This window comes from Lucilia cuprina, chromosome 2 (genome assembly GCF_022045245.1).
Source record: "Lucilia cuprina isolate Lc7/37 chromosome 2, ASM2204524v1, whole genome shotgun sequence".
In the NCBI taxonomy this organism is placed as follows: Eukaryota; Metazoa; Arthropoda; class Insecta; order Diptera; family Calliphoridae; genus Lucilia; species Lucilia cuprina.
Window position 1 is genome coordinate 25392280 of NC_060950.1, and position 14313 is coordinate 25406592.

General features: G+C 30.1%; 2 protein-coding genes across 5 annotated transcripts in view; both read left to right on the top strand.

Annotated features, from left to right (window-relative positions):
- The window catches only part of LOC111678130 (serine-rich adhesin for platelets), a 91600-nt gene extending 86213 nt beyond the window's left edge, over positions 1-5387 (top strand). Inside the window, exon 11 of the mRNA XM_046949196.1 lies at positions 1401-5387. Within this exon, the coding sequence (XP_046805152.1) occupies positions 1401-4632 (3232 nt within the window). The 3' untranslated portion in view covers positions 4633-5387. The remainder of the gene's footprint in view (positions 1-1400) is intronic.
- Positions 5388-13400: 8013 nt separating this feature from the next.
- LOC111678131 (mitochondrial carrier protein Rim2) overlaps positions 13401-14313 on the top strand; it is a 25441-nt gene continuing 24528 nt past the window's right edge. For 2 of the 4 annotated variants that reach the window (XM_023439385.2, XM_046945182.1), the window contains exon 1: positions 13401-13981. In XM_023439385.2, the coding sequence (XP_023295153.1) occupies positions 13935-13981 (47 nt within the window). In that variant the 5' untranslated portion in view covers positions 13401-13934. The remainder of the gene's footprint in view (positions 13982-14313) is intronic. The other 2 variants (XM_023439386.2, XM_023439387.2) reach the window with 1 other exon arrangement.

Below are 14313 nucleotides of genomic sequence, written 5' to 3' on the forward strand. Positions count from 1 at the left end.
TTTTGGTACTTTTTCGTTCTTCAAAAGGTACAAAAGGCTTTAAACACATCATGGTGAAGGGTATATAAGATTCGGCACAGCCGAATATAGAACTCTTACTTGTTAATTCTGCTTTCGTTACATCGAATTGTCTTATATTCTTTAGGTTAACTACCTTGAGCTCCCTTCTCTATAAAACCATTACATTTGCTCTTTCTTTGCCAACTACTCCCAAGTGTGCTGGTATCCATATAATGTAAACCTTTTCTTTTGGAAGAGTATTCAGTTAAAGCTTACTTGGCAAGATACTTGGATCTAATTTCGACGAATGCTGACAGTGGTAAAGAAAGTGCTCTAAAGCCTCACTGTCCTTTTCACATGCTCTTCATAGTTAATGACGCATCGAATATAAGGAACGATGCGGGATCTATATCACAATTCTTCATGGAATTGATCTTTTTATTCCAGACTATTTTACAACTGCTAATATAATATCTTTCCCCATATATCCATACCATTTCCCTATAGTCTTTGGAGAAACATTAACAGTTTTAGAAACTTATAACCACAATCGGGATGGCTTAATTAATGTTCTATCCATGAAGCACTTGAGCTATGCTTATCACCTGCTATCATTCTAATTCCTATTGATAAATACTCCCGAAGGGGGTTTCTTCCGCAAATATTAATATGATTGTTGTCTCAACAACATTTTTCTTCCAAGCAATACGAATTCGTATCATTTTTTTATCCCCTTACTTGTAGGGAAAGTAGTAAATGATTTTTAGAGCTCGCATGACTTGTTCTTTCAGTATGCTCTAATATCTACTTGATGTCTTCAAAATATTGAAATGATTCAAAAAACAATTTACGGAAAATTTTATATTTTAAACAAATCATTTCCAACTTAAGATTTGAAAATCGTTACATGAAATTTATGATCACTACTAATAGCACCAAACATCATATTTAAACATACAAATTGAACTAAGCATGAAACCTCACAATATATGTAATTGCAACTTTACATTTAAGATAATTGATTTCATATGCAATTACCAACATGTTAAATTACTTACAATTCTTGATGTTAGTCTGTGAACGTTGCAGAAATCTTAAAAAGTAAATAAATGTATATATGTCAAAATGTTAATTGCATGTTTCCTAGTTCCGGTTCCTGACTTTACTAAAATCATAATAAACACACTCACTGTGTACCACATTAGTGCAACATACATATATCATGCTTTTTCAACAACAATTGGCAGACATAATCAAACCCAAAACATACTCAATACACCCTTAAACTTTTGCTTCATCTACAACCAATCATAATCATATTGATGATGAGGAGGTTGTAGATGAAAATGAAGAAACTACTTACAACTATTATTACAACAATTGTTATTACAAAAAAAAAGAAAGAAAAACATAACCTCAAATATACTTGACATCATAAAAACTAAACTAAAACAATTTATTTTTCTTTTTCTCTCTCCCTTTCTTCTTTTTTTTCTCCTTCGACCCTCGCTGACTAACTTCTATGCTTTGTTATATTTCTACGAATATTTTCCGGATTTGTCTACTACGACTACACACTATACGTATGATGATGATGATGGTGCAACCATAATCAACAATAGCTTAAGTCGAACAATGGAATCATTTGATTGTATTTCAAGTGATTCGGAAGAAGGGCTACTTGATGAAATCATAGTGGGTTGTAATTTTCAAGCAAAACAATTGCAACGTATGAAACATCATTATCAGCAGCAACAACTGCATCAACAACACCATTACCATCAACATGAGCACACTCATAATGGTTCACAACATACCTTGGCCATAGGTTATTATCATAGCCAACCGTATTTGTGTCAAAAGTCACAGTATGATCCTATGGAATCACCCATTCACTACTGTGACAATACCACCCAACTTGAGGACAATTCTACACAAGAATTGTTTAATTCTCAAAGGCCGGAAAAGGAGATACAACAACAGTCACAGCAACAGCAGCAGCAGCAACAACAGCAAGCACCCTCTCAGCCCATGATACGTTGCAGTTCTACATGTGATAGTGATTTAAACTTAAAAGGTGCCATTACAGCAAATAGGGGCAGCATTTGTTCATCGGAAAGTGCCACAAGTGTTACAGCCACTACCATAGTTTCACATGAAGATACAGATCAATCTTCCATAACTACCCAATTGGAGGTGTCTGATTATGAGACCATTAATTTAAAAGAAAATTTAGGCAACTTAACAGTCAATCACAATCATACAGCTACTTCTCATGCCTCGTCATCTTCGTCCTCTTCCTCGTCCTCATCTTCTTCATCTACAGTTGGTAGCTCTTTTAATCATCAATTGACTGCGGATATGTGCAACTTTAAGAATTCTAAAAGCCGGCGTTTAGAATATTCCTTGAAATGTTTAAAATATGGTCGCAGCAATCCTTCCCAAGATTCTGCCTTTGGCTCTCTAACTGATAATGATCTATCCACGTCCAGCTTTCGTTTAAGCAGTTTTCAATCCATTTCTTCACCTATAGATGAAGGTGTAGAGGATGTTATTATAGCCACTACTACAGCGGGTCATGAAACCTGTTTGGAATTAGCTACCATACCACGCAGTATGGTATCTCAAGATTCTGCCATTTCCTCGCCTTGCCGGGAGACATCTCCCAGTAATTTTCTCAATATTGATGAGGGAACTTGTTCAGGAGCCTCTAGCTCTTCTGGGTCAACTGGTAATCTTAGACCTCAACATTTTCCTGTCTCATTGTCACCCAAAATCCTAGTCACCGCCACTACCAATTCCAGCAACTCTAGTTTGGCTTCAAGTTCCGGTAGCCAGGCTCAAGCTCAACAGCAAAATCAAACTCAACAATTTGATCCACCCAAAATATTGGTAAATGATCAGAACTCTATCTACACCACGTCGCCCTCGAAGAGATCGGGCACCATTGAGGTATTTTCGCAAAAATACCGTGTAAGTTCTTTTGAGGACATGTCACCCTTAAAAAGGGGCTCCAATACCGACAAACAACATTTGAAAAATGTCAATCGTTTGGCATTTCGCTCCCTAGAAGAAGAAAGACGCATAGATAATGCCTTCATGCCCATAACCGATCGCGTACATTCCGACAATCGTGTCAATGTTCAGAGCGAGAAATACAAGAAATTGACTCATGCCTCATTTCGCATTAGCAAAACATCTAGTCAGGTTATCATGTACGACACATCACCGGGCCAAATGATTACCTCGTCGCCCGGTTCTTCAACTATGCTAGCTCAATGTGGCACTTCGTTGGAATTGCAACGGCCAGCCACTGCTTCAGGCTCCTCCAGTTCGCGTCAGACCATGTGGCGTGATAGTAAGTTTTATCGCAAAAATCGCATAGCCAAATCGAATGATTCATTACTCGAGACTTCTCCCAATCATTCGGCACGTCTATCACCCTCCTCTTTGAGAGACAATCACTATGATAGCTCTTCTTCGTATGGTAGTCGTAGTCATAGTAGACAATCCTTAAATCGTGGTGGATCCATACATGAAATTATGGGTTCCAATCACACATTGGGTCCCGAAATAACTGTCACCACTAGTTTCTGCAATAATCCACCCAATGGCAATCGACGTTATTGCAGCTCGAAAAGTGAAGATTTAGGCGATTCCTCTGATTATTTAAGGGTAATGGATGCACGCAAATCTTATTCGGAAAGACATTTGGTAACATTTGAAACGACCCTTAAGCAAACAGCCATTAACAACACCATGCCTTTGGATGGTTCAGATCCTTGCTATCTATCCGAAGACGATACCAGTTTCAATGAAGACAATAATATTCAAGGAGGTCATTATCAAAATCAAAATATACCTCCACCCCAATCTAATACACAGAGATCACATAACAGACATCATCAAGCGCCAACTAAATCAAAGTACGGTTACGGGGAATATTATCAACAACAGCAATCACAGCAACAACAGCATTCCACAGCAGCTAACAGCGCTAAATCTGGCACATTTACTAAGCGTTCCCACCCCAATCAGCTAAGCTGGAGTTCATGCTCTATAAATCGCTTAAAAACGACCAATATTAAAACCACCTCTTTGGCAACTTTATCCTGCCAACAGAATTTAACTAGCCCAGCTGGTACTGCTTACAATCTCAGTCCTCAACATCATCAGCACTCGTCGTCGTCCTCTTCATCGTGTCATTTGGATAAACCAAACTCGACTACTTCGACTCCATCACCATCTTCGAATGTCCATAGCGTAGATACCACCACCTCGAGATCTCCCAAGAAATCCTCACGTAATCCTGTGTTCAAAACTTTACTAAACACTGCCGCCTCCAATACCAACACCGATACCAGTAGCGACAACGGCAGTCGCAATGGCAGCCTAACCCAAGACAATTCTTCACCCGACGACTCGCCAACAAGACGTTCCATAAGTGGTATTGAGTTGGCGAAAATCTTCTCCATGGATAGCACTACTGGTTCTGGCGGTTGTAGTGAAGAGAAAACACCGCTGCTGGACAGTGTTGAAATGTCACCTATAAGTCCTACCGATCCCGATAATGACGATGAAGAAGACGATGACGATGTCGATGGTCTAAAACAAAGAGCCGATCAAATGTGATATATTAATAAAAATTAAGACATAATTTGAAGTAAACTGAGTATGATAAAATCAATCATGGTGAGTTTTTTCTAATTAAAGAAAATCTAATGCTTATGAAAATATCGTCGTTAGAAGAAAAACAGATTAAGATTATACTTATTCCATGGTATGTAGTTGTTTATGATCCCGTTCAATATATAGTAACATAAATATTTATATGCTTAAACAAAATGTAGATTTAGGGAAATATGAGAAAAAAGAGAGATTTAAAAAAGGATATTAAGGATAAAAAGGAATAAATGGTATATAAAATGTTTAGGAATATAACTAAGAGATTGAGGTAATTATTTGAGAGCTTCAGTTTTTTTGTTTCCAATATACTTTTTAGATTCAAATATTGTCTGCTTTAATACTTCCTACAATCTTGGACATGTTAATCCCAGTTTCAGCTTTGCCGATCGACTTCAACTAATAATTTTCTGACAGTAGATAGAAAGTAGTAGAACTTGTTCCAGAGCTTCTAGTTGTTTTGGATCAACTAGCACTCGTAGCCCTTTAAAATATAATATGTTCATTATCTAGGTTCTTCAGACAATCGACTGGAAGATTATCATGTATAAAAACGAGCCATTGATCTCTGATTATAGGACGATAATATATATTTTTCTTATGGGAAAATCAGTGCTTGGAAGTTTTGTGTTTGTTTAAAAGAAAATTAACAAATAATTACATTTTACGCCGAGCACATAAGACTAACCATATTATGTTTAATATGTAACCATAATTCCATGAAGACATGTGACTACTTGTAACCATAATATGGTTACTTCAAACAATAATATGATTAATTGAAGCCATTATATGATTTCATGAAACCATAATGTGGTTGCTTGAAACTACAAGATGATATTACAACATCACATTATCACTATATTATGATGAAATATTCGGACTATATTTAATCATAATATGATAGGTTATTATACTAATAATGATCATAATATGTTTTAAATTTAACCATAATTCTAACCATAATATGTTGCTCTTAGATTATGGTTACCACAAATATATTTTTTCTCTGCGTGTACATTAATCTATTTAATGATATTCCCCTAGTTTACACAATGTCCTGTAGAGTTACTTAAAGAACTATTTTAAGAAGCATAATTAAAAATAGTTTAAATTCTAATGATATCAATAAGAGTCCTTTTGTGATTAGGATTAGGGAAAGAAATTTCAGATTAGGACAGGGGAAATGGAAAATTTTCTAATTGATTTTATAAAGTAAAGAAAATGTTCTATTTTGCCTTTCCGAATGCTTGAGCAGAATTCTATCCTAAATTCCAAATTCCTCTAATTCCAAAATCTAAATTCAAACTAATTCTAAATGCGATAAGATGAAAGAATATTAATTCATTCGAGGACGGGAAAACGAAAATTTTTTAAAATATTAATAAAAGTAATAAGAATGTTTAATTTTGCCTTTCCAAATGTTTGAGTAAAAGAATACTTTCCGCATCTCTACCAGAGATACAAGCCGATGCAAAATGATCTTTATCAGCGGCTACGTTTAAGCCGTCTTAGCTTTTGAGCCGAAAGAAGACGGCGGCGGCACGGCTTGAAAAATATACATTCGGCTTGTATCTGTGATCTCTACACTGTTTCTAACATATTTAACATATCAAAGTCACAATAACATCTGATGGTTAGGATATCGGTTATTCTATTATTATGCCGAAATTTTCCAGGAGAACCATTTCTAATCGGAGTAGAAAAATTAGAGAAAGAAAGTTCAGCTTATAGAGGATCCGAGAAAATAAAAAATTTTCTAATAGATTTTTTTGAAACAAAGAAAATATTTTAATTTGTCTTTCCAAATACTTGAGCTGAATTCTTTCCTTTCCTTAACTCTTTTCTTTTCCAAGTCGAAGATCCATTTTAAATTGCGAAACAACATTTATTACGGACTTCTTTAAATAATCAAAAGATTATCCTCTCAGCTAAAAAAATAACTTCTAAATAAGCGAAAAAGGAAGTATTTTTTACTCCATGGAAGTACTGAAAAATACCTGAAGAAATAATGATTTTGAACACAGGCTTGTCATAGGAGGGATGTTCTTTCTTATTTCATTCCAAATTCATTACATCTGAAGTCATTCTTAGGGAGTATTTTTTTGCAGTTATTAGGAAGTAAAATCGTAGTGTTATGGAATACAACTAATTTGTTTCAAATTAGTATTAGTATAACTAAATAAATTACACTAATTAATTAATCAAATCCAATATAAAATGTGTTTAATTAAAAAAAATTCAGTAAAAAAAAATAATTAAACAAAATTGGATTCTTTTCGCTTCTTTGGAAGTCAATAAACATCACTTATACAGAAGCTAAACAAATTCACTTAGTGCTACTTTTAAAGTAGTGATAAAGGTTATTCTTTTAAAAATACTTCGTTTTATGTTTGCTGGGCTGTCTTTATATAAAATGTAATCAGCATTTATGATCTGTATATCGGGAGGTAGCATTTCTAGTAGACACAAATTAACTTTCATCTGAAATCGAAAAATGTGTATATACCGATAGTATGCAATATTCCGATGCGAATATTGTATACTATCAGAGGATATTGGAGCACTAGTTAGTTAGTTAGTTAGTTTGAAATTAAAAGTCGAAAAGTCGACTTTTAATTAAATGAAAAAAGTCGAAAATTCGAATTTTCATAAAATGCAAAAAGTCGAAAAGTCGACTTTTCGTTTCAACTATAGAACCCTATTAAAAATGTCAAAACTCAGAAACCAATGTAAAGTTTTCTAAAGATTAGAAATCGACTTTTAACTAAATGCAAAAAGTGGAAAAGTCGAATTTTCATAAAATGCAAAAGGTCGAAAGTCAGAAACCAATGTAATGTTTTCTAAAGATTAGAAATACTTTGAATACGAAATTGGAATTTTATAATCCCTATCGAGATATATAATCTTAATGTTAGAAAATTCCCCGTTTTTGGATAAATTTCTAGATGTTCTAACAGTAGGATGATCTCTTAATTTGTAAAATTTGTTATATCATCTAAAAGATCAATCATTCGACATTAATATAAAAGGTATAAACCATTATATATTCTTACTGATTGGATATATCTTAAGCTGAAGTGTGAAACTATTATAAAGTTAAAGAGAAGTATTTCTATGGGAATTAATTAATTAAATAATTTGACATTTTGGATAAAATATAAAATGAATAAATAAATAAAATAATTTGACATTTTCAATTGGGTTCTATAGTTGAAACGAAAAGTCGAAAATTTGACTTTCGACTGTTTGCATTTAGTTAAAAGTCGATTTTTCGACTTTTTTCATTTAATTAAAAGTCGACTTTTCGACTTTTTCCGACTTTCCGACTTTTTCCGATTTTTTCCGACTTTTTCCGACTTTTTACGATTTTTCGACTTTTTCCGACTTTTCGACTTTTTTCGACTATTTTCTACTTTTTCCGACTTTCGAATATATTCGACTTTTCGACTATCGACTATATTCGACTTTTCGACTATTTTCGACTTTTTCCGACTTTCGACTTTTTTCGACTCCGACTTTTATTTACAAAGTCGACTTTTTTCATAGACGATAGTCGAGTTATCGACATTTTTGGAACAAAATAGTCGACTTCGACTTTTCGACTTTTTTCGACAAAAAGTCGATTGTTCGATTATTCGAAAGTCGATTTATAGAACCCTATTTTTCAAATATAATTGACCTTTTTCCATACACTGGCATAACTTTAAACATATTTGCAAACCCTGCTTTTAGGCCGTTTCTACACTACAAACATAAGCTACACTAAAAGAAATCATATTGACTATAGACTTAAAATCCTTTTTTAAAACTCTCTTTTCAAAAGGCATTTTGAAAATCTTATGTATCTGAAAAATAAACAAAAACACTCTATTATTAAGTAAAAAGCTTTCTGCAAAAACAATAATTTCTCTATTAACAAAATAAAACAAAAACAAAACTCTATACAATTATTGAATTTTACCTTTACAATTATTTAACATATTGTATTAAATATTATTATAAAAAAAAACTAAATAAAAAATTATTAAATAAAAAGGTCCATTTAAAAAAATTCAATTTTTTTATTAGACTGTTAAGGATTTTATTCTCTAAATAAAAAAACTAAAGAAAAAAATTTAAATAAAAAAATATAAAATATATAATAATATAAACTATATGGCGCACTTCGAAATCACACACCTCCATCCTTATGATTAAATTTTAAGGATTTAAAACAAAATTATATATTTAAATATTTAACAAAAAATAATAAATAAATAAAAAAGAAAAACGTAAATTAAAATGTTTTAAATTGAATAAAAATAAGACTTTAGCTTCGAGTTTTAGAAAATAATAAATTGCGAAAATTTCAAATAATTTTAGCTTGAAGAAAAACCAAAAAAAAAAGTTAAAAAACCGAAAAACGTAAAAGAAATTTTCAATAAAATATAGATTTTAGGGAATTTAATAAATGTTTAAATTAAAAACATAAAAAGGGGAATAAGAATAACACAACAACAAGTTAAATGAAACGTTTAATAATTTTAATTAAAAAAAAAACAATAAAATAAATTCATAATTTTAAATTTAAGACAAAACAAGCAAAAAGGTAATAAAATTATAAAGTTTAGCCTTAAAATAACTAAGTTTTTTTAGCACATTAGTTTTTTAATAGGTTTCTTAGAATGAAATTTAAAACAAAATATAAAAATATTCTTTTATTTTCAGTTAAAGTTGCGGCTTAATATTATAAAATATATTATTTTTAAAATTATTAATTAAAAAAAAGAATTTTAAAAATTAGCAATTAACAAGTAAATTATTTTAGTTTTTTTTTAGTAATGATAATAGTTTAAAAGGAATGTATAAGTAGAAAGGCTTAGCAACGACAAATCGTAGCTTTAAGAAGGCTTTAATTGGAAATCAATTCCAAAATGAAGACAGCAGTCAATAAGGAAGTCAGTTTATGACACAGTAAAGAGGCAAAAGGACCAGTTGAAAACATTATAAATGGAAATATTTTAATTAAAATATATATTTTTAGTTGAAATAGAAACAAACAAAAAAACAATATGTAAAAATAAAATTCAATTTATATTTAAGTATTAACAATTTAAATTAATAATTTTTTTTAATAAAATCATTTAAAATAGCAAAAACACAATTTAATAAAAATATTAAAAAAAAATAAAACACACCACTCTTAACCCCGTCAAAAATTTTTAAAAACGTAAAACCAAACCAAAAAAAAATAAATCATATTAAACGAAAACCGAAACCTAAAAAATATTTAAAATCCAACAAAATAGTGTTATAAATAAAATCTACAAAGAAATAAGCAAAAAAATTAAACAATCAAATTGACGTATTTAAATTCAATACAATATATCAAAAAAAACTAAAAAAGAAACTAAAAAACAATTTAAAACAAATAAATGAAATATTTATATTAAAACCTTTTTAAGTATTTATTATTTTATATATTTTTTTATTTACTTTACTTTTTAATAATATCATATATTTATAACAATTAATTACTTTTAATAATTTTTCCAGTAAATCATCATTTATTTAAATTTCGTATAATATTGTTTAATTCTAAATTGTTTATTTTTTTTAAGAAAAACAATATTATTATTGAAAATTGAAAATAAAATCGGTGATATTTTTAAGTGTATAAAAATAATGTTATTTAGAACATGAATAAAAATAAAAAATAACAAAAAAATTAACCTAAAAAGCAAAAACCTGAAATTGTTTTATATTTTAAAGGTCTTGTAAATTTTTCACAGTGTAAAAAAGCGTTTTTACACTATTACAACTCTTTAGACCTGGTTCGCACTAGGAACATTTTGTGGAGAAACTTTTTCTTAATTCTCTTTTGAAGTTTCCTTAGACCTGGTTTACACTAGGAAACTTTTGATTTTTGTGTATGAGAGAGGGAGAAAGGAATATCAATCCTGTCTTTCTCCTACACACAAAATTCCCAGTGTGAACCAGGTCTCAATATCCAAAATCAAAATTTCCCAAAAGAAATTACATAGTGTGGACTTGCAGTTAGTCTTTTCATAGACACCAGGGATGGAAAATTCTACACTGTTTTGCTCACTATTTTTTTTATCTAATGTGGTATTTTTTTCTAAATATACGATACCGTAGAATCTAGACTCTATACTCGAATATAGCCTCGACTATAGCCTAGATTATTGTCTATACTATAGAATAAGCTATAGACTAAGCTATGAACTATACTAGACCATAAAATAGACTATAGACAAGACTATACTATAGATTAGAATATATACTAGGCTATAAATTAGACTATACACAAGCCTATAGACTAGACAATAGACTAGACTATAGACCAGACTATAGAGTAGGCTATAGACTAGACTATAGACTAGACTATAGACTAGACTATAGACTAGACTATAGGCTAGACTATAGGCTAGACTATAAATTAGACTATAGACTAGACTATAGACTATACTATAGACTAGACTATAGACTAGACTATAGACTAGACTATAGACTATACTATAGACTAGACTATAGACTAGACTATAGACTAGACTATAGACTAGACTATAGACTAGACTATAGACTAGACTATGGACTAGACTATAGACTTGACTATAGACTAGACTATAGACTAGACTTTATACTAGACTATAGACTAGACTTTAGACTAGACTATAGACTAGACTTTAGACTAGACTTTATACTAGACTATATACAAGACCATAGACCAGACTATAAACTAGACCATAGGCTAGACTATGGACTAGACTACAAAGTAGAGTAGACTAGGTTGTAGACTAGACTAAAGAATATTCTGTAGGCTAGACCATTTAGTAGAACATAGACTAGACTAAAAACTATAATGCTATTATTATTATTATTATTATTATGTTCTGAGCAGAATTTTATATAGACCGATCCCCAGACAATTTAGTACAGATATTTTGGTTTCTATAAAACTTGGTTTTGTCAAATTTTATATTTACGAGTGTATTTTTAGTCAAGCTATGATAATTTTTTTAAGCAGATGTGGGTGAGATTTTGTAGGGAGATTATTGTTGCTTTAAAACTTATTTATGTAGAATTTCGTTACCATACGGGAATTTTAAGCTAGCTTTTGAAGAGTTAATTATGATGGTTAAAACTGGTGGATCTGAATAGGACTTATATGAGAGGTAGGATTAATTATGTTCTGATATTCACCAAACTAAATCGAGCAAAATTTTATAACGATTTTTGTATAATAATCGCACAGTCCTGAATTTATAAAAAATACAAAATATAGCGTGCTCTCAGGGATTTGGTATTCTTCAAAGTTTTTCGACTTGTGTTATTTTATTTATGACCCTTTAAACAGTACTTCTAGGCTACTTTAATGGTCCTTTTATAAAATCAAACAAGGAACGAACCCCATTTGGACAAGTGTCTACAGTTCTACAGTCTCACAAATATTTGAAGTTTTTTTTGATTATATATTATATTATTTATATTTACTTATATTATTTTTATAATTTTCATTCTCATTTCATTTATTTATACCCATTGTATTCTAGAATATATTAATGTTATCGAGTGGCAACCACTTTTGAAAAAGTAAAATCAACAGCGCCCTCTAACATCAAAACATCGAACACATTACTCGTTGATTTATAGCAAAAGCAAATGTCAAAATAACGACCAAAACAAATAGTACAATAAAGAAAACACACAAAACACAAAAGCAAAGAAAAAAAGTTCAAAATTTCACACAAAATATACGAATGAGAAAAAATTCATTTTTAAAACAGAATTCAACGAGAACGGTACCAATCAGAATAAAATAAAACACAGACCCTCAAACAAACAAATTCAAATATACGAGCGATATACTTTTTAACTACAGCAACAACAAACTCAGTACAGTGAATTTTGCATTATTTAATTGAAAGATTAATTAATTATGCAAAACAATTAAGTGAAGTGCAAAAAAGAAGAAAGAAAACACGAGTTTTTTTTTTAGCGAAACAACAACAAAGTGCATATAAGTAAAGAGGAATTTTAGTTAAAAAAAAAGAAATAAATTGTTTCGAGAAAAATCGATTAATTTTTTTTGTTAAAAAAAGAAAGAAATTAATGAAAAAACAAATTGTTAAAGAAAAAATTGTATTTGTGAAACTTTAAGCAAAGAAAATTAATTTTCATAATTTCAAACATACATTTTTGAGGAATTGAATAATAAAATTACATAACCTTCATAAAGATCTTGAAAACAATTTTAATAGAAATAGAAATATTTTACTTTTGGTGGCCACAATTACAATAATAAAAAAAAAAATCAAGAAAAAAAGCTCTTGTGTAATAAGCAAAAACCCAGAGAATCTTTTGTCACAATTTATAATTGTTTGTGCCGAATAAATACTTGAACAAACTGCAAGCGAAAAAAGTGAAAAATAACTTGTTAAAGCAAAAAAAAATTGTAAATTTTTCCTTTAAGGAAAAGCGGATTGACAACATGTAAGCGGCCAAATCCGTCTATAAATTTTTGCCAAACAACACTAAGTAACAAAAGCCAAATATTTCTATAAAAAACACGTTTTTAGTCTTTTTTTAAACAATTTGTGACGGTCACACCTACAACAAAACAAAATAATAAAATTAACTTTTATATAAAATTATATTTTAAAAAAAATTTATAAAAAATATTTTCACAATATATTTTTCTAAAATTTTTGTCGAATTCTTTAATTCTTCGTGTTTTTGTTTTGTTACAAAAAACTAAAATTAATTTGCAAGTGTGTGTCAAAAACAATAAAAACAATAAATAAAACTTTACAAAAACAACATTATTAGTGTTATCTCTACTTACCGGTTCTTGTTTTTGTGCTTTTCATTTAAAAATTACTCGGGTTCGTGTGTTTGTACGTGAATCGTTTTAACAGTGTACGTGTGTTTGTTTTGGTTTCTCAATGCACTCGTTTGTTTTTTTTTCGTATTAAGAAGCCGGGTTTCTTTTTGATTTGTTTTGAATATTAAAAACAAAACAAACTTCACTAATAACTAATTTTTATAGTTTTTTAGTGTTTACAAACATTTACCTGAAGAACTAAAAACAGTAACAAAAATAAACAATTTTGGTTTATACCTATACTCTCTCACTTGTAACCAAAAAAACAAAAAGAAGAAAAAAAACTCCGAAAAGCAAACAAATTGCGTATTAAGTTTGTTGTTTCATTTTGGACTATATTTTGTAAAGGATTTTAAATTTGAGCATGTCCCAAGGACAAAGGGATACGATTATACATTTAGTAGCTGGCGGGTAAGTAAAACTTTTAATAAATGGTTTAGTTTTTATTTATAACCTTATTGATTAAATCAAAACAAGTGCGTAATTTATGAAGACATTTAGGTATAGATGGCGCCATGTTTAATTGCACCGTGTGAAATTTCAAGACAAATTTGAACAAATCATTAATTTTAACAGTGGTAAGATCAGGGAAAAAGTTATAATGCTTAAAAAATATTGTAGTTAATAAGAATAACCAAATCGATAGATAGATAGATAGATAGATAGATAGATAGATAGATAGATAGATAGATAGATAGATAGATAGATAGATAGATAGATAGATAGATAGATAGATAGATAGA